Genomic DNA, 25,672 nt, shown 5'->3' with positions numbered 1-25,672 from the left:
TTATTGTAGCACAAATAGATAAAGTTAGTAGCTTATTATCAACATTATCATTCATCCATGTTTTACTTTTGGACCAGATGGGGGAAAACACTAGCCAGGCTGGCGCCACCTAGTGCCTCCACTTAATTTCATTTCTCTCCAGCGACTAGGACAGGAATCAGACTACACTAGACGGTTTGCAAAAACTTCGGAAGTGCGAGTCCAGGCACCAGTCTATCAGTGAAGAGCCATATATTCAGTGTTGTTAACGATTCTCGAGATCGAGGATTTAGAGCCGGAACAAACAATGTTTGGTGAATTTTATCAAGGTGAAAGACATTATTGCTTGCTATAGATTATCCATCAGTTTCATAATGATGGGGGTTGTTGATAGTCAGGCTGGCGCCACCTAGTGCCTCCGCTCAATTTCATTTCTCTCCAGCATTTAGGTCAGAATACAATAGACAGTTCGCAAAAACCCCGGAAGTGCAAGTTTGGGCACCAGCCAATCAGTGAAGAGTGATATATTCTGTTTTGGCAATGATTCCCGAGATTGAGGATTTAAAGCCGGAACAAAGAGAATGTTTGGTGAATTTTATCAAGGGGAAAGACATTATTGTCCTTCTTCCTACAGGATTTGGGAAAAGCTTAATATACCAGTTAGCTCCGTTAGCGGCGCATTACATACGTAACAACCAAATAGCAGCGATTGGTTAAATGATTAAAAAAAAGTACCCGCTTACCATCGAGCGAACAAATCCAGGTCAGACGGTTTCTACAAAGTGAAACTAGCTGATGAATCAGGCTAGGAAAACACTGTTTAAAATTGTTACTTGTCTGCAAGGGGAAAACTATTGTATAATTTTGACATTTTATCATTGTTTATATTATTTTTCTTATTTTAATGTTGCACCATAATGCCAAAGCAAGTTCCTCGTATGTGAATTTTGTTCATTGACATTAATAATAGTAATTTTCTGATTCTGATTTTGAAAACCACACAAATAAAAATATGAAAAACACAGGCTATTAGGTGCTCTATAAAAAGTAATTAAAAATCAATAAGCATGCATTTAAATAAAAATAAATATTACTATTTGCTGGCCATTTAAAGCCATTCCCATATGTCCATAAAACAGATACATTTACATTAGATTTTCTTCCACACGTTCTGATATGAGCTTCAACACTTAGAGGAATGCAGTAAAATGTCTGCCTCGATAATATTAGCTTGCCATATGAACATGTGCAGAATCTGACAGCAACAAAACCCCAGACAAAATGATGGTCTGCCCTTGAGAGACAGTTTTATACGAGAGAATCCAGCTCCCAGCATGTGCGAGATCTGAATGTGCTTTTCAAATCTAAATTATTGAGGTACAGAATATGGCCTTGATCAACAACAGTACTTAAACATAGATGAAAACCAAGCCATGATAAACGTAAATAAGACATCAAATTTGTTCAACAATATATATTACACATTTGTCTTAATGCATACATAAACTCCCAGTTACTTAATTTCTTTGTTCATTCAATGTATTGGTGAAAATATATAACTATAAATGTGTCTGGGAGTGTCTGAAATGTGACCAGCTTATTGTCTGCTTTTTGTCTAAAATAAAAAATTTAAATGAGTTTCCTTCTGTTTTAGTAACCATTTTTGGTCAAAATATTACAATTGCTAACCAAATACATACCAATGCATACCGAGATTTTATTTGTGTCGCTCAGAGATTATCCATGAGTTTCATAATGATGGGGGTTGTTGATAGTCAGGCTGGCGCCACCTAGTGCCTCCGCTCAGTTTCGTTTCTCTCCAGCATCTAGGTCACAAACAGACAGTTCACAAAAACCCCGGAAGTGCAAGTTTGGGCACCAGCCAATCAGTGAAGAGTGATATATTCAGTGTTGGCAGTGATTCCCGAGATCGAGAATTTAAAGCCGGAATAAAGAGAATGTTTGGTGAATTTTATCAAGGGGAAAGACGTTATTGTCCTTCTTCCTACGGGTTGTGGGAAAAGCTTAATATGCCAGTTAACCTTGTTAGCGGCGCATTACACACGTCACAACCAAATAGCAGTAATTGGTTAAATGATAAAAAAAGTACCTGCCTACCGTCAAGTGAATGAAATCTAAGGCTGTGAGGTCAGACAGTCTGTACGAAGTGAAATGAAGTAAAACCGGCGGATGAATCAGGCTAGGTTGTTGCCATGGTGATTAAAATTTAAAGGACCCATATTTGGCTATTGTCTGATCTCTGTTATAATGTTGTTTCCTGGAGTTGTTGTTGTTTCATTCACACATGTTTAACTCAAACCTTGCATATTTAGGCTGAGTTTTTCTCTCAAATGGAAAACACTAAACCTTCTGATGTCATGTGGTAATACAAGAAGTGCTCCACTGTGTTTAAACTCCATACACCTCCATACACAGAATCATTTGGATAATTTCATTTCTGGAATTGCCAGAGCCTTTTGAGCTTTGGAGATGTAAACAGACTAATAATAAACCTGTGTATGAAACAAAACACAACTACAGGCATGTTTTAAGTAGGTGACAACATTCTAACATATCTTAAAGCTTACAAAATTTTATTTTGTGTAATTTAAAACTAAATATTGTAGCTTTTGAATGAGAATAAGTCATCAAAACGTTCCATATATAACAAAACACTGAATAAGATCTACCATAATAGCCAATACAGGAGCTTCAGGCTGCATTCTCCAGTGCAAACTTAGTCTCTAACTTTCTCTCTTCCCATGACTCTGTGTTGACCTTCATGAGTTTTGTGATTAAACTGGAGTCGCCCGCTCGTGTGTGTGATTCTTTTCATGTTAATCAGAGCAGCAGAGATGTGGCGTGTCCCTCACATCTGCTGGGACTTAGGCTGGAGATGGAGACGCCCTCAGAGATACAGGAGCAGACTGCGGGCTGCCAGAGCTGCATTTTTCACCCGTTACATTTAACTTATAACATTTGTTTTGGTTCATAACATGTTTTCTGAGATGATTTCACCAGGGAAATTATATGGGCTTAAAGTGTTGGTGTGAAACTGTGGCCCAGATGATTGACAGTAGTTTTAATCATGAAAAGCTGCGAGGAGTTGTGTGACAATACAGCTTCTCAAAATGTTATTTAAGTGATTATTTATTTGGTTGATAAATGTACTAAATGGTCCATGTGTAACAATATATATATATTTTTAAATGAGTTCGTACGCTTGCGATTTTCACATGAATGTCGTCCGAATTTGTGTAATTAAGCAAAACACTGAAAAGGTTTCCAAACAAATTAGAAGGTCCACATTAACTGAATGTTATTAAAACCTACTTTCATTTGTTTTCATTTTGTTTGGGCATACAACTGTGTGTGTGTGTGTGTGTTTTTTACCTGGTCCCCAAAGGGTTGACCAGGTTTTGTATTCACCCTGTGTGTTTGTGTGCGTGTGTGTCTGTGTGTGTGTTTGTGTGTGTGTGTCTACCCACGATAATTCCGGCATTCATGGACCGATTGTCACCAAATTTGGTACGTGGGTCAAGCCCGATGCCGCAAAAAAAGTTTGGTGATGATCCGAGATCATTTGAGGTCACACTGGTCAATTGAAAGGTCACGACATTATAAAGGACAGGCAATTTCGGAAATTTCTGAACCATCTGCGGGCTGAAATATTCACCCAATCATCACAGAAGTTGACACACACATAACCGGGGTATGGGCTGGGCTCCTCATAAGCTGCTTCCGTGGTGATGAACTGCCCCCACCGATGCCTCATGGGGGACTAGGTTGCTATCTCTGATTGTGCTTTTTTTTTTTTGCATGAATTACAACTAGCTGATAGACAACCCAATTTTGAAAAACTGAGCAAAACAAAAGCAGTTTCTGAAAAAAAATGGCAAAATAACAGCATTGACATTGATTTGTACCTGATTGTCTTGACGTGGCCTTAAATTAAATAGGTGCAATGATTTTCAGTAAAAAATAATGTCTGTTCTAATAAGTGTCACTTAGGAGTTCAACAAATCTTTAAAATGCAGAGCTAGAAGTCCTATTACATGTTTTTCTAATCCAAAATAGTTCTCTATCACTGTAATGGAAAATTAACTTATTAAATCAATCAGAATCTATTAATACGAACAATCTTGATAGTAGATTAAATTAGTAGTAGCATAAATATACAATTTACATGGAAGCAATTGTATTAGTAACATATTCTGATAGTCCTAATTATAAAGGCCATGTTGCCATATTGTTTAAAAATGCAGTTTACTTTTGCTTTCATACTGTTCACTGTCTGTAATGGCATGTTTATCTGAAAAAGTACACTATTTCTCATCCAAGACACATATGGGTAATAATGTTATCCTGTTTATTATAATGTTTATTAACAATGTCTCAGTGATTAAATGGAATCTTAAAAAAACCATTACACTCCAAAAAAAGCTCCACATAAGCTGTTGTGGTTTTCCTGTCCTTTGTATATGTGACTGAGCCTAAATAGAGCTTGAAACAGTACTGAAGCATCCCTGTCTCCTCCTCCAGACTGTAAAAAGCACAGGCCGAGCCCATGTCCACCACACCTCACACACACGCTCCGCTCACATTCCCCTCTCACACTGCTTTCATCTGGGCGTGAAGCAGATTCCTACGAGCAGCCAAAAGGCACCACCACCAAACCTCTCTCCTCTGTCTGCTCTGTGCCACACGTGGACTCTGGTTTGTTCTAAGAAAAAACGCAAAATCAGTCAAACATTAATTTACTCCACACCCAGCTCATTGTACCAACTTCATTAATATAGATACTTCCTTGAGGGCGTAATGTAAACTGTAGGCACTGCTCTGTCTGACACTTTCTTAGACTTTAATCTAATCTTTATTTTAACAGTCTGAACAGGAATAACTGACTGTCAGCTGATTTGTGCTGTCAAACATAAAATCACATCACATTACAGTCACACGCTAACAGCAGTTTTTCATTCTCACCTTTATTGTGGAACACCTAAAATCAGGACTATGAATGCTTGAACAGGCTTGTGCTGCATACAGGCTCCTGAAAATGTGTTGTTTAAACACAATTTTTGTTGAGTTTTCAGACTATTAAACCTGCTTGATCTATGTTTGCTAATGTGTAAATTGTGTCACCGTAACTGCTGAACATTTCTAGCAAGGCTGGCACCATCTTGTGCCTCCGCTCAATTTCATGTCTCTCCAGCAACTAGGTCAGGAGTCAGAATACACTAGACGGTTTGCAAGAACCCCAGACCAGGCACCAGCCGCTCAGTGAAGAGCTATACATTATGTGTTGGCAACGATTCCCGAGATCGAGGATTTAAAGCAAAGAGAAAGTTTGATTAATTTTATCAAGGGGAAGACGTTATTGCCCTTCTTCCTGTAGGATTTTGGAAAAGCTTAATATAACAGTTAGCCTCATTAGTGGTGCATTACATACATCACAACCAAATAGCAGTGATTGGTTAAATAAAAACGTACCCGCCTACCATCAAGCAAACGAATTCTAATCTTGCGCGGTCACACGGTTTCCACAAAGTGAAACCAGCTGATGAATCAGGCTGGAACATTTCACCATAGAGATAGATGTGATGTCACCGCAAAGTATCAGTCATTTAGAGCACTGTGTAACAACTGGTAATAACATGTAATTACATTGTACTGAGGGTTAGAAGGTTGGATTACTATAATTTGTAACAACCTGTAATAAAATGGTAATTACACTGGGATAGCTTGGAAGAAGTATTTATAGGTTTTGGGTTATAGAAGTTAGGTTTAGGGGTATAGAGTTTGGGTTATGTGCAATTACAGACCATTAAAGGTTCTATATAAGGCGACATTCACTCTTGAGAGGTTTTAGCCAAGTTAAAAAGTTGCTGCTTCATCAGAAACATACCTGGAGTTGTGTTTTGTTTCATTCACACGTCTGAGTAATCTTTCATCATTGGTCTGTCTACATCTCCAAAGCTCAAAATGGTCTGTTCCACCTTGTGATGTCATGAAGCGCTAGTTTTTGCAGCTACCTTTTGCAGAGACAAGCAATTCTAGGGTTGAAATTATCCAAATGATTCTAGTGAAGGTGTATGGATCTTAAAAACACAGTAGAGCACTTCCTGTATTAACACATGACATCATAAGGTGGCATAAAGTCAATTTGAGAGAAGAACTGAGCCTATAGGCAGGGTTTCTGAGTTAAATATATGTGAGTTAAACATACCCTTTTGATGAGGAAACAGCATTATAACATACAGTAGATCAGAAAACAGCATAACATGGGCCCTTGAAAGACAATAAATGACACTTGGCACCTGTAACATTTACATTATACTTATGGGAGTAAGTATTGAGAGATTTTGAATTTAATTTCATTGTTACATCTTGTTACATCATGAGTGCCTGACATGTTATTACAAGTTCTTACACAGTATTTGACATGTTATTACAAGCTGTTACAGGGGACGTGAAATTGTACATTATTCAGATAAAATGTAATTATTAAGTGTACTGATTGAAGTGTTACCACATCATCTTCAAATTTACTTAACATATTTCTGACATTTTATCTGACAACTGGACTAAGGGCCAAATCAGAAACATATGAAACCAGAAACCTACAACCAAGTTATCCTAGGAATCCCTTAGGAGAAAGGCAAGATAAATTCCATTACACTGGCATATCAAGCAAGGATGAAATGAGTCTAAAATATCAAATATGCAAGATTTTACATGTCCCAAACCAGAAAGTGTGTTTTTGGATAGAAGATAAGGACTAAATGTTCGGTCCTGTTACAGCAAGTTAGTAATGAAATGGTAGCCTGCCTCAGACAATGGCCTCTTATGGCAAATGGGATAATATGTCAAAGTGGGACACATAATTACACAGTCCATCATGCTTTGCTCTTTTAGGCTGGCTTGTGGTTTAAGTGGAGATCTTGTAGTAATTGGACACATTAAATGTATGTTTAGGAGGTACACTTAATCCAATAGCTGACATGCCTATTATGTTGCGTATTGTGTGTGCATTTAGGTAAAGACAGGATAGTCTAAAGTTCTCCTTAAAGGGCCCATATTATGCTTTTTTCTGATCTATGTTATGTTATTTCCTCATCAAAACATACCAGGAGTTGAGTTTTGTTTCATTCTTACAAGTTTAACACACACATCCTGCATATTTAGTTCTTCTCTCAAACAGAAATGGCATATACATCTCATACAGGAAGTGCTCCACTGTGTTTTTAAACTTCATACACCTTCACTACAAAGATTTGGATATTTTCAGCCTTGAAATTGCCAATCTCCAATGAACTAAAGGTAAAATGTGGTTGTTAACTTGAAATCTACCACTACATGACATCACAAAGTGGAATAGAGCATTTTGAGCTTTGGAGATGTAGACAGACTAATAATAAAGGGTTACTCAAACATGTGTGAATGAAACAAAACACAACTCTGAGTACGTTTTGGATGAGGTAGCAGCATTATGATTTGGCTAAAAGCCCAGTTTTGTGTAATATAGGACCTTTAACAGACGACTGGGACTCTAACATAATCTAAAAGCATCTATGTCCTCAAAGGGCCCTACACTGATTTGTGAGTAACCGTAATATCACCCCTGAACTGTAGATAATTAGATTCAGGCAGTGTGTGTGTGTGTGTAGTAAGAATTTCTACTATTTATTATAGTCATTAAATACAGAATGTTTTGCACTTGTGCCAACAAATGCGGAGCTCGCATTAAACTATTTGAATTATGTTGTCCATATGTGACCATTAAGCAAGAATTATTTGTGCCTTTGTATTATTTTTAGGGCACATATCACTATTTTCTGATCTATGTTATAATGTTGTTTCCTCATCACAAACATACTGTACCTGGAGTAGTCTTTTGTTTCATTTACACATTTTTAACACACAAACCATGCATACTTCTCTAAAACAGAAAACACTCTGTACCACCTTGTGATGTTTTTATGTTTTGTGATGTTTTTAAACTCCATATATCTTCACTAGAATCATTTGGATGATTTCAGCCCCAGGATTTCCAATCTCTACTGAACAAAAGTTAAAAAGATAGCTATTAACTTAAAAACTACATGACATCATAAGCCTATGGTAGAGCATTTTGAGCTTTGGAGATGTAGGCTGACTCATAATACAGGATTACTCAAACAGATATGTTTTTGAGGAGCTAACAGCATTTTAACATGGCTTAAAGCTAAGTAGCGTTAAATACTGGTCATAGAAAATAGCTGAGTAGGTACAGCATTTGCCTACTGATTCAAAGGTTGAAGGTTTGATCTCTGCTCTGCTGTCCTTATCTCCTTGGAGAAGACACTTAACCCAGCTCCTATTGTCTATTTTGGTCTGTGAATGGGTGAATAATTCTTTAACCTTACCAATTACACCATATGATTTGTATAACTGTGGAAATGTAATGGAAATTCTGTCAACGTATTGCTGGATTTCAGATGACATCACAACATGACACAGGCCAATAATATTTAATACAGATGACTACAGATACAGCTAAAATTTGTATTTCTAAAATGCAGTTTTTTGTGGTAATACAAGAAGTTAATGGGATTAGTCACAAATAGAAATCCTCAGGTTCATCCGCCCCCATTATTGTGAGATAGTCATGTTTCATTTGCTTTCAGTCTCTATGGACGTCCAGGTGACTCAAAGACCAAATATTGACTGTACAAACACTGAATAATACTAGCATGTTTCTCATCCACTCTAAAAGTTTCCTCTTTTGCAGCGCGACTGTGGATTGTGGAGTATGATTCATGTGTTACCGGCAGACCAGTTACTTCATTATATCTGATTGTATCTAGAAAAGCACTGATAGCTATTTAAATGCACATACTCAGATCCTCCTTTCTTCTCCGTCCAACTCGTGTCTAGAGGCTGCTGCTTGAAGATAGCCACCAGATGGACAATAATACGGACACAAACAAATACGCAGATTGTCCTGAAGATAGACAGAAATTACATAAGGTCTCTTTTTATGTACTAAGTGGCTCCAGTGTTAAAATACAATATAAACATTGATTTGATTAATACATCATAAGGTTTTACATCTTGTACTCCTGTTTACGTTTTTACTACTTAATCTGACAAATGGTTTAAATACTAAAATCTTCAGTTGTGTCCCAAAGCATTTTTTCATGACCTCAGTATTTTTGTATTTTAGTATGTGCCACCATCTAGTGGCAACTGAAGTTAAAGTTAACGTGACCCTTTTGATAAATAAATGAGTAGTAACAGGAGAGATTGAGAGAGATGAGATTTTTTTTCTTTAGGTTTTTATTCCATTCCATTTTCTTCCGCTTATCCGGAGCCGGGTCGCGGCATGTTTTCTGTTCCATTATCAGCCAGGCTTCTAGTCATTGTCCTATTCCTGTCAAAAATAAATAAATAAATGAATTTTAGTCAGTAATAATAATAATATCTTTTTTGAAACTGATCTTTTTTGTGTGTGTGATTTGGGGAAACATAATTACATTACATTGTATTTTCAAAATGACTGATCTTCAAAAAGTGCAGAAAACTAACCACCCCTACCACAAATGCAATATTCACTTTATTAGAAATCTTTATAAACGCTTTTTGGTGTTCTAAATAGCTACTATAGCTAGAATATGTTTGTTTTTGTTTTTTTATAGTTAATTTATTACTTTGCCTGAGGTTTTCTACAGTATAGTTTTAAACTTATCCACCTTTCATTTATGAAACTAAATCTGTTTTTATTGCCAAAATCGCTTTGGTTTGGTGGAGTCACTTAATTCCAGGAAAGGTTTCACACCCTTTACCTAATGTTAATGTGCTTCATTGTGTCTCCTTGCAGATGATGGCAGTATGACCGCTCGGGGGTACACTGTGGGGTCCAGCTCTCCTCTGATGATTTCCAACATCAGATTCTGCAGAGTACACAGTAACACCTCCTCTGTCAGGTCGGCTAGCTCGGGTCGGACTCTCTGCACTTTCATAGTACTAGAAACTGAAATATGGGAAGTTTCTTCATCAGCTTTCTGCGGCTTTGATTGATCTGAAGACTCAGGTTTGTCTGAGGAATGTACGGACGGGGTTTCTGGGAGGTTATAGTATGTATCAGGAATGGATGCCAGGTCATCAAGAATTGCTATATCTTCAAGAATATCTCTGGAAATTAAAAAATAAAATAAAAATCATTAGTTAGTTATTTTAAATCAATATAAAACTTTTAATAAAATATAACATCACTACAAAGCACAGTTTAAGTATTACCTGAGCAGTGAAGTGACCACATGAAAGCTGATGTCTCTCATTATTTCTTGTGCAGTTGATGATTCCTCTTTGTTAATAATCTGGGTTTTGGTCTTTCGATATATTTGGTTGGGTCTAAAAACAAGAGACATTGAAACTATTATTACTTAATTCTGTTTTTCTTCTTCAGATTAACAAATCAGAACTTTATTTCTTCAGTTCGAAGGGAGGAATTGTATTTCTCTAGGCAGCTCCATGTACAAATAATAGGCAATAAAGTGCAGAGCTAAAAAAAAAAGTGCATGCAATCAAATTAACATAAGAAGAATATTTACAAAGAATAATGATCTTGACTATTCAGGACTTCTACTTTATTTTATAGTAATATCATTATTCAAAATCCAAATCCTAGGTATATAAAAACTGTAATACAAGAACACAAAGTTGGTATTTTGAGAGTTGTAAAATGCATTTATCCCAGTCATAAGTAAGGAAATGCAGACAATCCTAATTTACCTGATACAAAGAAGATGTAACAATATACTGTATCACCAGTGACCAAGCAACAGTAGTTTGGGTATAAGCTGTACCTGTATTGATGCTCGAGTTGATCAGGTGAATGTGTAAGAAACTCCAGATGTCCGTAGGATTTTGCAGTCACCCACAGATGGAGCACACATGGTTTTGGAGGCTCAGGGTCTTTCTGAACCTTGGCTAACTCCCTCAGTGCCCTTCGTTCTGCTCTGGAAACCTTTGTGCTTAAAGATTGGACTGTATTACCAACATTACTGCCACGGATAGGAGGGAGAGTCTGAAGAAATCATAAAAAAATACACTGAAAATTAGTGGTAATGATATATGTTATGTCAATAGAGTTATGTTGAAACTTGACAAATTCAGAGTCACCGTATATTTAGCTTGCTGTCGTAATGCAAGAGCTTCGGCTTTCTGTAACAAAACAACAAATATTTACAGAGAAAATGAAATAAAATGGTTAAAGATTTGTTTTGGTTACCTTTTCAGTCAGAACCACTTTATTTTCCTTTGGGGGTTTATCTGTGATGATGAATTCATGTTTAAGTCTTTCTTTCTCTTCCTCCATTTTTTGCACTGCGTAATAATACTGGCTGAGGGCTGTTTCAGAAGTGATCTAGGGTGCAAGGTACGATTTTAAAGATAGGTACAGTAGTTTGGTCAGTAACTACAAGGTACACACAATAAAGCAATACATTATAGTAGCCTACCTTACAGATGATATCAAACTGGTAATAAATGGGATACTCTGTGGCAAATAGGTTAAGAACCAAATGACCTGTTTCACCTGGGGATAAATTTCCTCTGTTTGGAGTAAGCTCCAGCACCTGTTGCAGCCAAATACAAAATACACATATATATCATAGTTGTAAAAGCTCAGCATTTAATAATTTTACTTCTCTTTAAGGATTGCGTAAATATCTTCACATAAATAAATAATATAGGTATGAGTTCACTTGCCTGTGATTGGTTGTTTTGTGTAGGTAAGACCCACTCAAAGATAACTCTGTCATGGGAGTTGTTGGTGAAGAAGAGCATTCTTGACGATTTGGAGGAGACTACAACATCACCAAAATCAACGCTGTCCACGGACAGAGTTATTGGCTATATGGACATAAAAAGATCATATGACCGGTTTAAACACTTGATATGACCAAGCTGTGGTTAACTGTACATATAGGGGTCCTTACTTGCTCAGGAAAAGGTTCCTTCTGCCAGCAGGGTAAAAGAGGAACATCTGTGCAGTCATTTGAGTTTGATGGATTCTCAGTTAAAGAATTTATTCCACACCCTTCAAACCTGACTATAGTAGATTCTCCATTTAGGACATGAATAGGGATATCCATCTGTAACATATTTTATTATTTTTTCATATTTCATTTAATTATTTATTTATATTTTTTATTGTTTTATGCTTGCACCAAACTCCGAAACCACATTCCAGGTTTAGGAGTTTTTGTTACCTCAACAGCATCTTTTCATTACAATATTAACACATATTGGTTAAAAGAATAAACATCAACAGCAGCACCTCAAACTGGGTTAATTCAATGCACGCACCTGGTACAGTTTAGCTTCCAGCGGAGAGAAGACCCACTCCAACGTGGCTGTCTCCCCAGGTGGGATCTCTCCATCTGGGTTGAGACAGCGCAGCACCAGGTGGTTAAAGTTTTCCTCCTGGATCTGTGAAAATACTGCTTTATCCACTTCATAGTGCACCGGTACTGCTCCCCGGTTATACAGCTGATACATCTGTAAATAAAATACAAGTTTAAATAGTTAGTAGATAATAGATTAATAGATAAACAAATAGATAATAGATATTTTGGATAAATATGCTCACACCTGTTTGGGAGGGTTGTGGTTTCCAATTGCAACAGAAACAAAGACATGTGTATTGGAGGCAAAATGAAGATATGGTCTTTCCACTTCCACTGTTATGCCCTGAAAGGTAAGCTAGTCCAAAAAAACAAACACACAAACCAAAAAAAAAACTTAGGCTTAGATAAATATACAATTCATTACGATATTTATTTATTAACGTATATTTATAAGATGAAACTTAGCAAACATTAACTCACCATGATCTCTCTCCCATAAGATATTTTAAGAACGACAGGAAACCAGTCTGTTCCAGGAAAGTCATGGCTGTGTAAGAAAGTATTATATCAGTAAGTACAATTAAATATTGTTACATTGTACTCCGTTACCTGTAAGTAAAGTTTACTGCCCTCTGCTGGCCAGCCATCAGTCGTCCAGAGCGCGGTGTAACACTGAACACGTGGTTGTCTTGAACCTTTTGTAATAGTAACATATGAAAATCCCTCAATAGTACCTTTAAGAATACTTATGATTAATTTTAGATAATGCTGAGAAATGACCTTCATCTGGTAAAGCTCTGTGCTGCTAAACTCCCCTGTTTCCGCCCAGAACTCCAGGTTGAGCTGTTGGTCGTCTGGGAACAAGAAGGCCCTAATAACACAATTTTTAAAAGTCAATTTTAAATATGCCAAATTAAAACATTGAAAATTTATCTTATTCTGTATCTGTAACACTTTGACACTTACCACTCAACGGGGATGGTGCCAGGGTTATAGAGCATTAACATAACAGTTGAGGGTTCTGAATGTAAAATGGAAGCACTGAAGCTAAAATCCACAACAGCTTTGGTAAAGACGGAGGGAGTGCGATACAGGCTATTGGAGAGAAAAACACATCACCATATTATTATAGTAAAAGTACAAACAGAGTGCTGCAAAATAACACAGCATTTATTTGTAGGGGTGTAACGGTATCCAAGTCTCGAGATACGATATTGTCACGGTATGAACCTCACAGTACGATATTTATTGCAATATCATGGGAAAGCTCACAATATGGTGGGGAGGCTCACGATTACGGATGTAACAATATCCAAATCTCTGGGTACGATATTTATTGCAATATTTTGTGGAGGCTAACAGAATTGTTAATGTGCTACTTTTTCCTCTTAAAATGCCTTGACAAGACTTAATCCAAAGAACTAAGACTTAAAAGTGCCAAAAGTAACAAAAGAATTGTTATTTCTTCTTCAAAGGATCATGGTCTATGTAGTTCCCTCTGTCTTTTTTAGCTATTGCTGCACCATAACTCTTAATTTAAGTAAAGAGATTTATAATTTGATATATTGTCATGGCCCACGATATTACCGTGAGAACTTTGACAATACAATATCACAATATTTATTGTTATTGTTACATCCCTATTTATTAGTATTGAGTAATATGCAGGAACTATCCTTCAATTTCAAAAACTAAGTCTCAAAGATGTAGCATGTAACTTCTCTGGTGGATGGTCCGTCACCTGCTTTTCTCCATGGAGATGTTATAGCTTTGTCTGAAATATTTCACAATGTGGCGTTAAATCTTTTTATCATCATGGAGACTAAACCAGGCTAAGTTACTAGTCATATCTGTGGAGAATAAACTCTGCCAGTTTTTCTAGGTACTTTTGAACAAATAAGCTGAGCTGTTTAATGTCTTACTGTGGAACATTTAAAGCAGAGTACTGACATATCCATAGAAACAAGAGGGTGGACAGATCCCCAACTAAAAATGTATATAGTTTAAAATAGACTTTAAAGTTAGTCATCTACATGAGTCAGTATGAAAACAAACATACGATAACACCATGACATCCTAAGGTCATCACCTGTGCCTGGTAGGAGTGGGATAGGTCAGTTCGGCTTGACAGGGGCTGTACTGTAGAGACTCATTCAGATGGTTCAGTGACAAGAGACTCCATAAGTGCTTCTTACTGAACTGAGACAAACTGCCTCTTCCACAGACGTCACTAATTTGCAATGTTGGATACACACCCTTGGCATGAACTTCGCACAGTAATTTGGCGGATGACAATGATCCTTAAAAGATGAAAGAAAAAGTAGGGATTACTAAATTCAGTGATCACTGAGAAATTATTGTCAAACTTCTCTTATTTCTTACCATTGGCATTTATTGTGTGGTAGCTGATAGTCCATATATATTGGGCTTTTTGATGTGGTGTGATCGTTGACTGAAGTAGGGCTGTGGATGTTGAGGTAATCGTCACCCTTTCATTATGGACCTGTAGGGCTACGCATAGAAAATACATTTTTTAGTAATAATTTGTAGCAACTAGCATGACTTTATAGTGAATAACATTTATGAATATAGTGATAGAGGACAAGATGGCACATAGCTAAACCGCTGGTATGGAACATTGGGGCGCTTCAAGCTCCATTGACTCTGTTTCCAATTGACTTTACATAAAAAAATTGTCACCCCTGTCCCTATGACCTGCCGTGAGCCTCATTTTGGTCTTAAAATGTTCATATTAACCCGGTCTACATGATGCTGGTGTTATTATTTCGTTATTTTGTCCGTAAATAAATTCCTCAACTCTAAATTCGCCCCCATCATAAGCTTCATTTGACCCTAAGCATCATGGAGCAAAATGCTATGGGTGACGTCACTCTCCCTTAGTCCACATAATATTAAATTGAACATGATTTACCACATTGATCAGTATTCGGGTTGGATACAATTCCTTTATCCAAAAGTTTTTGTTCCACTGTGACACAGAAGGAGACAGTGCATGGACTTTTGTTTATCACAGGGATGCTAATTGTTTTGCATCCTCCAACCAGAATGTCTTTCACTTTTACCACTGCTTCTTTTGCCTATGAAACAAAATTTAATATATGGATTCCACATATTGGTTAAAAGACATACATTATATCTACATAATGAACAACTAGGAGTGCAGTACCTGTATGTAACCAATGCAGCCTACCCCAGTCACTTCAAGGGGGAGATGTAAGTTGTCATAGTCTGGAAACTGCTCTGGACAAATGCTAAGGCTCGGCTTCAGTGTGTATCTTTTCTCTTCTAATGGAGTGAAGGTCCACACGTAAACCTTTAAACAAAATTATGACAAATATAAAATTTATTATTTGATATATACATGTAAAACCATTTTATTCCCTCACCAAGCTCTCATTGGGATGTAGCACACCGGCATCTGGCTCAACAGAGATAAGTCCTCGCTTCTGCTCTGGAATCCTCCATTGAAACCTATCACAAAAGACCATCACAATCAACCAGCTTTGAACAGGAAGCCACAGTAAACTAAATCTACCATAAAATGTTAAATAAATATCTGAAAATAAATACAAATTTCCACAACCAACCGTAGAGCTTGACGACTGAGGTTTCTGATATGGTGGCGGCGTTGTGTCATAGAGTTAACAGCAGTGGGGTGAAAATGCAATTTTCCTTCACCTTCAAGGGATACACAAGGTAGCTCGGATTTGCTAATTATTTCAAGTTTCTGAAGAGTACATAAGAAAAGTTAATTTTATCTTCATATCTTCATTATACTGTTATTAAATTTTACACAACAGTATATTTGCTAGTGGAGACCGAAACACAGTTTCTGCTCTTTTAAACACTGTAGATGGATATACACACCGATAAATAAGAAATGAATAGAACACACAAGATAAAAATAGATATCCATGGGTTTCAGAGGCATGAAACATTAGCACTGGACTACTTAAAACAAAATACTATATCTTTTAAATGGTGAAATGTCTTCAAAATATAGCAGTAAATATGAACTGGAAATCCATTCATAGAATTTAAAATAAAATAGATTTATAGTTATCGTGATTAATTTCTATTGTGTATCCATAAAGTTTGCCTAATTCTATACCTTGAAGTCACAAGAATAATGTATATTCTCTGTGCATTTTGAAGCGTTTAAATCCAGTTGCACACTGAAGCCTTCTCTGGGGCTGTCTTCAGTGGGGATGGATCTGAGCGAGAGGATCTGATGAGAGTGTGGTGGGATCAGACCACAGCTGGGGACCACCACTAAAGAGGCGGCTTCAGCCAACTTCTGATCATGCTCTCGGTTTAAGAGGAAGGTAAGGGGGAGGTTGCCTTTATTTTGGAGGACGACTGAGCGGTAAGAGGCAATGTTTACTGGTGGGAATTCCTGAAAGAAATGGAAAATATATAAGTACTACTACTACTACTACTATCACCACAAACATAAAAGATTCACACATGCAAATAGGGAAATGCGAAAAGTTGTGCTGTTCTGATGTGATTCTTTACTAAAAGCTCAGCCCTCAAAGGTAGGTAAGTAAAAAGTGTTTACATTTAAGTAGTTTCCAAATATGTGTTATTATTATTATTATTTTAATCAAATGTCATTTCTTCATTCAATAGAAACACAAGAGAAATTCATTCTTGCTTCTCACCACTAGGCGGGGCCCAAGGGAACATTGTGGTACACTGAGCTTTTTATCTGGTTCATATGAATGACCAATGGCTCTCACAGTCAGACAGGAGGGCAGCAGACTTCCATTGCACTGATCATTGTCCTACAATAGAGGAAAAGAAACACAAGTGCTATTTTACAGTATAAAATACAGGACATGTTAGTTAGAGTCAGTGCATGTAATTACCATGGGGTATGCAAAACACTCTAGTTGAGCTCCATGCCAAGAGTTGAGTTGTTTTGGACAATAGATCACTCTGAAGGAGGTCGACTTTAATGGTGGAAGCTCACAAAACGGAGGAGAAACAGAGAAGGACAAATCTGGAGCAAGTGTCCACTCTAATCTGGAAATTCAAAACTAGTTATACAAAGAAAAGTAACAATAATAGGACATTATAGACTGCTATTACCTGAATTTTACTTTGCTGTGGTTGGTAACAGTCATGGACTTTTGAGAAGTTAGATTTTGTGGTAGAGTGAAGAGTTGCTGGTTAAAGACAAGCTCATTTGGTGCAACAGACAGAAGAGGAGGAGGTGGGGAGAGTGCATATTTGCTATCAATGCATAACAGAAAATACTCGGACATTGGAGTCACAGCCGCACACGCACCACTGTCTTGTTCTTCGGTCTGAAAAGAAAGTTGCAGTATGAAGCAAGTGAAATGTATATATAGTAGGGCTAGAAAATTAAGACATATTGTACTTTTGGGGGAAATTTAGCACTAAAGTACAACATAAGTCACTTTATATTATTTTTATTGTTGAAAGTGGCTGTGGCAACACTTTTGAATCCTACATGTATTAGCTGTAGCTGTCTCAATCTTTATAATAATTGCAAGTAAATACAGAAAAGTCTGTGGATGGGATAGGGGATAGGCGAAAACATTGTTAAAAGCTCATAAAATGTTATTTTACACAAATCCAGGTTTAACAATTACTGAGTATATTGAGATATATTTTTTTAGTATCTCACCTCATGGATGCTGCTGGATTCCAATAGTAGCTGTTTGAATGGCTTCTCAGAGTGACAGTTACCAACAAGGTTAAGGAATACCGGCTCCTGCAGAGAGAAATTGTGGATATATTTTAGAAACAACAGGAACAAGACTGAGATTATATGTTTCAGTAAGATTACAGTCTTTATAAATCAAAACTACTCCACCTACTCTGTGTAGGATCAGACAGGCCACTCTCCTGTAGTGAAGAATAGGTTGTGTAGGTTTATACGTAACATGCAGGGTGGTGTGGCTATGTGGGTCTACAGTGCCCCCTGCTGGCTGGATAGAAAACACACTGTGGCCACTGCAGTCAATATCCCACTGAAAAACAGCTTTGGCCGAAGAGGAATTAACCAGCTCCACTGCATGTGTCACTGCCTGTCCTGGTTCAACAACACCAAAGTCCACCTCAGAGGAGGACAGCAATACTTGGGGACCTATGGAAATAAAATTCCTCAGATAAATTTTCTAGAACATTTGTGTGTGATGAAGATGAGATTTTCTTGGTTAAATTAAAGTCAAACAAGTATGGCCATAACTAACAATACATATTTTGTATAATGGCAAATTGCTGTTTTTGGTCTTCAAATCAAACAAAATTGTTATATTATGACTATCAGTTATTCATAGTACACCCCCATATTACTGCTTCATAACCAATACATTAGAGCCTTTTCTGTCTAGTTTTTAAAATGTTGAACAGTGGCTAGATAACACTTATATATAAAAAAAAGCTTTTGTGCAAACCATCTGTGACCCTTACCTATACAGTTTCCAGTGAGTTTCAAAAGACTTGTATTGATAGCTCCTCTGTATAATAATGATAAATACTCCACTGAGGTGCTATTAACTGTAGTGGGAGTAAAGCTGGCCTTAGCCTTTAGTGTTGCCCCAGGAGCTACCTCTGCACGGGTCAAATCGCACCCAAAAACAGAGCCTAATAGGGGTATACCACCAGGCAATCGGGAAAGAGTGCACCAGACAGGAACCTGAAAGAGAGAAAGATTATGTAAATAAGACACCATTGGATTTTGCATCTTTGTTATTTCTACACAATACTCACAGGAGAAGGGTTATAAATCTCAAAGTGGCTATGCAAAGTCTGTCCAACTGCAACACCACCAAAATCCAACACTGGTACATGGTCATTTCCCTTATTGTGAGTGTGAGTTTTGAATTCAAGATACGGGTGCTTGGCTGTGAAGAGCAAAGATGAAAAGCTTAAAGGTGCATTATGTAACTTTTCTGGTGGAGGGTCCATCACCATCTTATCTCCATGGACATGTTATTTCATTGCCTGGACTGTTCCACATTATGACGTTATATTTCTTGCACTTATTCAGTTATCTGTGTTTTTTTTGTTTGGTTGTTTTTTTGTTGTTGTTGTTTGGTTTTTTTTTGGGTAAAAACACACTGAAAAACATGCATTCTAACTCTGAGTGGATTTGCTGTGTTGGGTGTTTAATACATTACTGTGGAACGTTCAAGGCAAAACCTTCCACTAGAAAAATTACATCGTGCACTTTTATAACTTGCTTATCATGATATGAATGTTTTTGAAATTTTTTTTACTGTTTTAAGTGTTTTTTGTGGTACCTGTTCCTTTAAGGAGAACAGTGCTGCAGCCCTCTAAATTGTCTGCCTGAGTCCCAAACCTGCAGGAAACATGCTGCTGGTGGACCAGAGCTTCTTGAGGTTGGAACATCACACTGATGTTAAGTCCTTGGCCTGGCTTTAAATAGCCTTCGTCTGGACTCAGCATGAATGGTGGTGAATACTCCCAATGGAAGAATAAGGTAAGCTTACTGTCAGAAAGAAAAGACAATATTATATTTGAACACACAGAAATGTACATCCAATATACATCATTAGGCCTGTCACCGTAACACATTTTGGAGTGCGATATGTTGATGAAGTAAATACAGATGATAAACGATAATACTGAAACAAATTGATGTCACTGACACAATAACCCAAGGGCAGATTTGAACTAAAAATTATTCTAAATCTACAATACTGTTAAAAACTATTGTTACTTAGTTTGCATCTGTAATGAGCCATAGAAGTTATTTATTCAACATTTTATGGCTAAAATCTTATCACAGAGCCAAAAAATAAAAATAGTGCAAAGAAAAAGTACACAATAAATACTGACACCAAATATTGTTCCAGCTTTCATATATTGAATGATAAGTTGCTATAGTAATTATTGTGACAGGACTATACATTGTGAATCATCACAAAAAGTATTGAGCTTCAGATGATAGTACATTGGTTGAGGATTGTGTACCTGACATTTTTAAACATAAAAGTGGTCTGGGTAGCGTATTGAACAGCACAAAGTGGCATCAGCACAGACTCTGGCACTTCAATGTTGGGGCAAGGTGCTGGGGCTCTGAGCAGGACGTGAAAGCTATCATTTCTGTCTTGAAGCTCAATGGTATCTTCATAGTCACACTGTAATAATACAATACAAACAATAGATTGAAATACAACTGATAACAGAATTTGAATATAGTAAATGTAATGTTGGTATGAATAAATTATCTTACCTTATTAAGTGGCTTAAATGTTACTGGGATTGGGAACGAAGTTCCTGGTCTGAGAACAATTGTCTGACGAGTCAACGATGTAAAATACTTGGAGAGTGGAGGCCTACATAGGGATAAGGGTAAACAATTGTTGTAACATATACTATAGCCTACAACTGACAAAACAAAAATGGTCAACCTAAATGATAATCTTTGCAGGACTGGCTGTGTGTTCCTTATTATTAAAGTCTTGGTGAACTCTTTCCCCAGGTCCCAGTTGTTCCAGACCAATTCTGTGTCCATCTCAAAGCCCAAGAAACTGCTTCGTTGGCTGAAGGCATGTCGCTGTCTACCATACTCCACTGTGTGATCTCTTAGAGAGTCAAACTAAAACAAAAGATCACATAATTATAACCTTTTTATTTGTGTTTTTGTGGAATTCCATGAAATATATATACTACTATGCAAATGTTTTAGGCAGGTGTGAAAAAATGCTGTAAACAACAATGCTTTCAAAAATATAAATAATGACTTTTTTATTTTTTTAAATCAATTTACAAAATGCAACCTTTTCTTACTACCTTTTGCCTTCAAACCAACATCGGCTCACACAAAGGAGTACAGATTATACTCTGGTGTATGATCAACCAATTATTCCAAACAGGTGCTAATGATGATCAATGTCACACGTAGGTCAAAAGTCATAAACTGAAACTAAAACATTGTAGTGTTGTGTGTATTAACACTGGGTGAGGAACAGCCATACACCACGGCAAAACTGAGCACAGCAACAAGACACAATGTAGTTATACTGCATCAGCAAGGTCTGTCCCTGACAAAGATTTCAAAGCAGACTGGGGTTTTAAGATGTGCTGTTCAAACTGTTTTAAAGAAGCACAAAGAAACGGGCAACGTTGAGGATTGTAGACACAGTGGTTGGCCAAGGAAACTTAGTGCACCAGATGAAAGACACATCAAGCTTATTAGCCTTCAAAATCGGAAGGCAGTGCCATCAGCTCAGAAGTGACAGAAACCAGCGGGACACAGGTACACCCATTTACTGTCTGGAGAAGTCTGGTCAGAAGTGGTCTTCATGGAAGAGTTGCAGCCAAAAAGTCAAACCTCCGACATCAAAACAAGGCCAAGCGACTCACGTATGCACAAAAACATAGGAACTGATTGCAAAAATGGCAGCAGGTGCTCTGGACTGAGTCAAAATATGAAAATATTTGGCTGTAGCAGAAGACAGTTTGTTTGTCGAAGGGCTCGAGAGTGGTACAATGATGAGTGTCTGGAGGCAGTGAAGCATGGTGGTGGTTCCTTGAACGTTTGGAGCAGCATTTCTCTCTGACTTGGAGATTTGGTCACCAAGACCCCAAACATAGAGCTGAAGTCATTAAGAACTATCTTAGCGTAACAAAGAACAAGAAGCTCTGGAAGGGATGGTGTGGCCCCCACAGAGCCCTGACCTCAACACCATTAGTTCTTCAAGATGTTTGAAACAACCTACCAGCCGAGTTCCTTCAAAAACTGCAAGTAAGTATACCTCTAACAACTGATGCTCTTTTGAAGGCAAAGGGCGATCACACCAAATATTGATTTGATTTAGATTTCTCTTTTTTTCAAAAATGAAGATTATGATTTACTTGGAAACTTGGATTCTCGTCAAGCAATGGTGAAATCCAGTGTCGTTGACCAGAATCAAGACGATGGTGAGGCCGAGCTCTTGTTCGCATGGCTAGAAGATAACAGATAATGGTTTTACAAATTAACGCACTGTACTTTATAATACTCCAATGCTAGCAAGCATACAGTCTATGCTAACAGTTTAAAAGTAATGCTAGCATTAACTTAGATGTAATCCCACAGATACAGAACGGTTCTATATAGTATTTATGGATGTAATCCTATAGACTGTGTGTGTATATATATATATATATATATATATATATATATATATATATATATATATATATATATATATATATATATATATATATAATGGACATAGCTAACACACAAGCCGCCGCGTTCCACCGTGGTGAAGTTAGTTTTACGTTAGACGTTCGATATTCAGTTACGCATCAACAGCGGAGATGTTCATTGCCTGTGCCCCGCTTGCTCGATCACGGTGCGGGGAGCTGTACACCAAAGCTCCGCTGAGTCCGCGAGTTAGGGACCGTCAATAAATTACAATTGCATTGAATGGAGTCTGCTAAAAAATAATAATAATAATAATAAAATACATTAAATAAGAAAAAAAGAAAAAGGGAATCAAATAAAAAGAAACAAAAAAGGGGTTGTGCATGTACGTTTTATAAAATATTTGTTATTTTTATAGACATTTTTGCTTATAATCATGCATAGAATTTAAAGGTTTTATGGAGGATTTTTTTTTTGTTTCAAGTTGTCAATGATAGCATTATAGAGGTGCAGTAGCCTTGTAATTATGATGACCAAAAAAAAGAGAATAAAAATTCATCAACTCTGGACGTGGTGGGGCTAAACATTTGCCAATAGATAACGACACTGCCTCGTTATCTGTGAGCTGACAGGCTGTCAATCAATCTCCCTACGTTTCTAGCGTAACTGACTTGCCTGCGCGCTGCCGGTACGTGGTTTACGTACACCTGTCACGCAGTCCACAGACGCAAGCCGCACAGACGCTGTTTACTCCACCAACGCAACAGTTCTTAGCGGCTTTTTTTGACCTATATCTTCCTCGCAGTTCGCACAAAGTTTGTTGCAATGGCAGACAAGAATCCAGGAGCAGTTAGCCACAAAAGAAAGTTTTTGAGCGTTTTTGAGGTCGCTGAAAGAAGAAGACAAGGGGAAAAGCAGCGAAGCCAAACTAAGGTGATTCTTGAAGATTCATTCCAGCGATGGCGCGACTGAAGCAGACGAAGGGTCTAAAGACTGACACACTGGTCCACAAATTACTCCTGGACAGGAAACTTCTGCTTATTATGAAAACGTACTTTATTTCCAAGAGCTAGTCAAACGTTTTTCAGGACACGAAAGCGATATCCTATGTCTGAAAACGTAATTTTCAAGGCAAAGAAAGAGTCCGCTTGCTGCTGCATGTTGTAGCTAGTTCACATTCGCACGGAATCTCCGCGCAGCCTTCTCTGCACCCCTTTCCTGCTCCTGTCCCCGCTCCCCGTTCCGCTCTTCTCCCTGCTCCTCACTTCTCGTCCGCGAACGAAATGTCCGCACACCCGCTCCCCCCGCTCCTCACTTCTCCGTCTTGCCTAACCAACACTGTAGTTAGTTGTTTACAAGTCATGTGCAGCGCACCGGCTGTAAACAAACCTGTTTCTGGCGTAAAGAGGAGGCGGGAGGAGGCGTTTCTACGTAGGGAGCTGTAGGGGAGGGGGGCTGGTTTCACGCATGCGCAACATTTGAAAAAGGACAAACAGTCGCTGGAATTCTCGTTCCTTGGAAAATCCTCTATACAACCTTTAACCCCCGACTTTGGTCCAAGTTTGATAATGTTGACATTTCATGTCTAAGGTAGGGGGGGCTATACTGTTCACTTTTCATATGTTTTATAGTTTATTATATTCAGACCAATATCCCGCATTAGTGATTCAAATTTCAGCACAATCGAACTAAGCATGTCCCTGTAATAATTTTAAAAATATTTTTTGGGGGATTCTTTGCGCTCCTACTGGCAAACCGTGAAAAATGCATCATGTCCGTAATAGACTTTTTTGCTTGACATCATGCATAGAATGTAATTTCTGAATTTGGTCCAAATCCGATAATGTTGTCGTTTCATGTCTATGCTAGGGGGCGCTGTAGAGTTCCCAGTTCATATGTTTTATAGTGTATTATAATCAGGTCGAAATCAGGCATTAGTGATTCAAATTTCAGCATGATGGGACTAAGCCTGTGGGTGTAATAATTTTCTTACTATTTTTTGGGGGAGTCTTTGCGCCCCTGCTGGCCAATGGTGGAAAATGCATCATGTCCGTAATGAACTTTTTTGCTTGTAATCAAGCATAGAATTTATGCCCCGAATTTGGTACTAATCCGATAATGTTGATGTTTCACGTCTATTCTAGGGGGCGCTATAGAGTTCACTTTTATTAAATTTCATATTTCATTACATTCACACCAGCATCACGCAATTGTGTTTTGAATTTGAGCTCTCTAGGACAATGCCTGTGCCGTGACAGGTCACCGAAAAAACAGGAAATGAAGGTGTTATTCGCCAGCGTGCTACGGGCGAACCGTAAGGAGTATCCCAAAAAAATTTGGCAACATCTGTGAGTTCATGTCTGTAGATGTGACATGTCAAATTTGAGCTCATTTGGACCAAACCCCGGGGACTTGAATCTTTTTGTAGACCCCCAAGTCAAAACGGCGGCGAATGTTTGATCCAATATGGCCGACTTCCTGTTCGTCATAGGGGCGCACAATGATTGACTTTTTTGCTTGTAATCATGCGTAGAATTTAATCCCCAAATTTGGTGCTAATCAGATAATGTTGACATTTCATATCAATGGTAGGGGGCGCTATAGTGTTCACTTTTAATATGTTTTATACTGTTTTATATTCAGGCTGAGATCACACATTAGTGATTCAAATTTCAGCACGATCTGATTAAACATGGGCATGTAATCATTTTTTAACTATTTTTGGGGGGAGTCTTTGCGCCCCTGCTGGCCAGTGGTGGAAAATGCATCATGTCCGTAATAGACTTTTTTGCTTGTAATCATGTCTAGAATTTAATCCTCGAATTTGGTACTAATCCAATAATGTTGATGTTTGTCAATGCTCGGGGGCGCTATAGAGTTTATTTTTCATATGTTTTATAGTGTATTATATTCAGGCCATGATCAGGCATTAGTGATTCAAATTTCAGCACGATCGGAGTAACCCTGTGGGTGCAATCATTTTTTAACTATTTTTTGGGGGAGTCTTTGCGCCCCTGCTGGCCAGTAGTGGAAAATGCAATTTTTCCGTAATAGACTTTTTTGCTTGTCATCATGCATAGAATTTAATTTCCGAATTTGGTCTAAATCCGATAATGTTCACGTTTCATGTCTATGCTAGGGGGCA

The 25,672-nt window shown here is 37.7% G+C and overlaps 1 protein-coding gene across 1 annotated transcript; it reads right to left on the bottom strand.

Annotated features, from left to right (window-relative positions):
* Positions 1-9,809: 9,809 nt before the first annotated feature.
* On the bottom strand, positions 9,810-22,340 carry cfap65 (cilia and flagella associated protein 65). Its single transcript, XM_055150046.1, has 33 exons — positions 22,251-22,340; positions 20,804-20,991; positions 20,626-20,728; positions 20,364-20,530; positions 19,670-19,878; positions 19,137-19,270; positions 18,837-19,062; positions 18,242-18,510; positions 18,049-18,135; positions 17,487-17,704; positions 17,264-17,420; positions 17,057-17,179; positions 16,504-16,788; positions 15,980-16,119; positions 15,779-15,863; positions 15,559-15,705; positions 15,304-15,469; positions 14,754-14,882; positions 14,461-14,671; positions 13,338-13,466; positions 13,152-13,242; positions 12,981-13,066; positions 12,852-12,918; positions 12,616-12,726; positions 12,331-12,522; positions 11,961-12,116; positions 11,731-11,874; positions 11,481-11,597; positions 11,252-11,386; positions 11,143-11,184; positions 10,827-11,047; positions 10,258-10,371; positions 9,810-10,152 (listed from the first exon to the last, which is right to left on the bottom strand). The coding sequence occupies exons 1-33, from the start codon at positions 22,338-22,340 to the stop codon at positions 9,810-9,812; spliced, it is 5,082 nt and encodes a 1,693-aa protein (XP_055006021.1).
* Positions 22,341-25,672: the final 3,332 nt, after the last annotated feature.

The sequence above is a fragment of the Boleophthalmus pectinirostris genome, unplaced genomic scaffold (assembly GCF_026225935.1).
Source record: "Boleophthalmus pectinirostris isolate CB_2022bp ecotype Guang Dong unplaced genomic scaffold, ASM2622593v1 HiC_scaffold_1, whole genome shotgun sequence".
NCBI lineage: Eukaryota > Metazoa > Chordata > Actinopteri > Gobiiformes > Gobiidae > Boleophthalmus > Boleophthalmus pectinirostris.
Note: the sequence above shows the minus strand (reverse complement) of the source record. Positions and strands in the feature narration are given on the sequence as shown.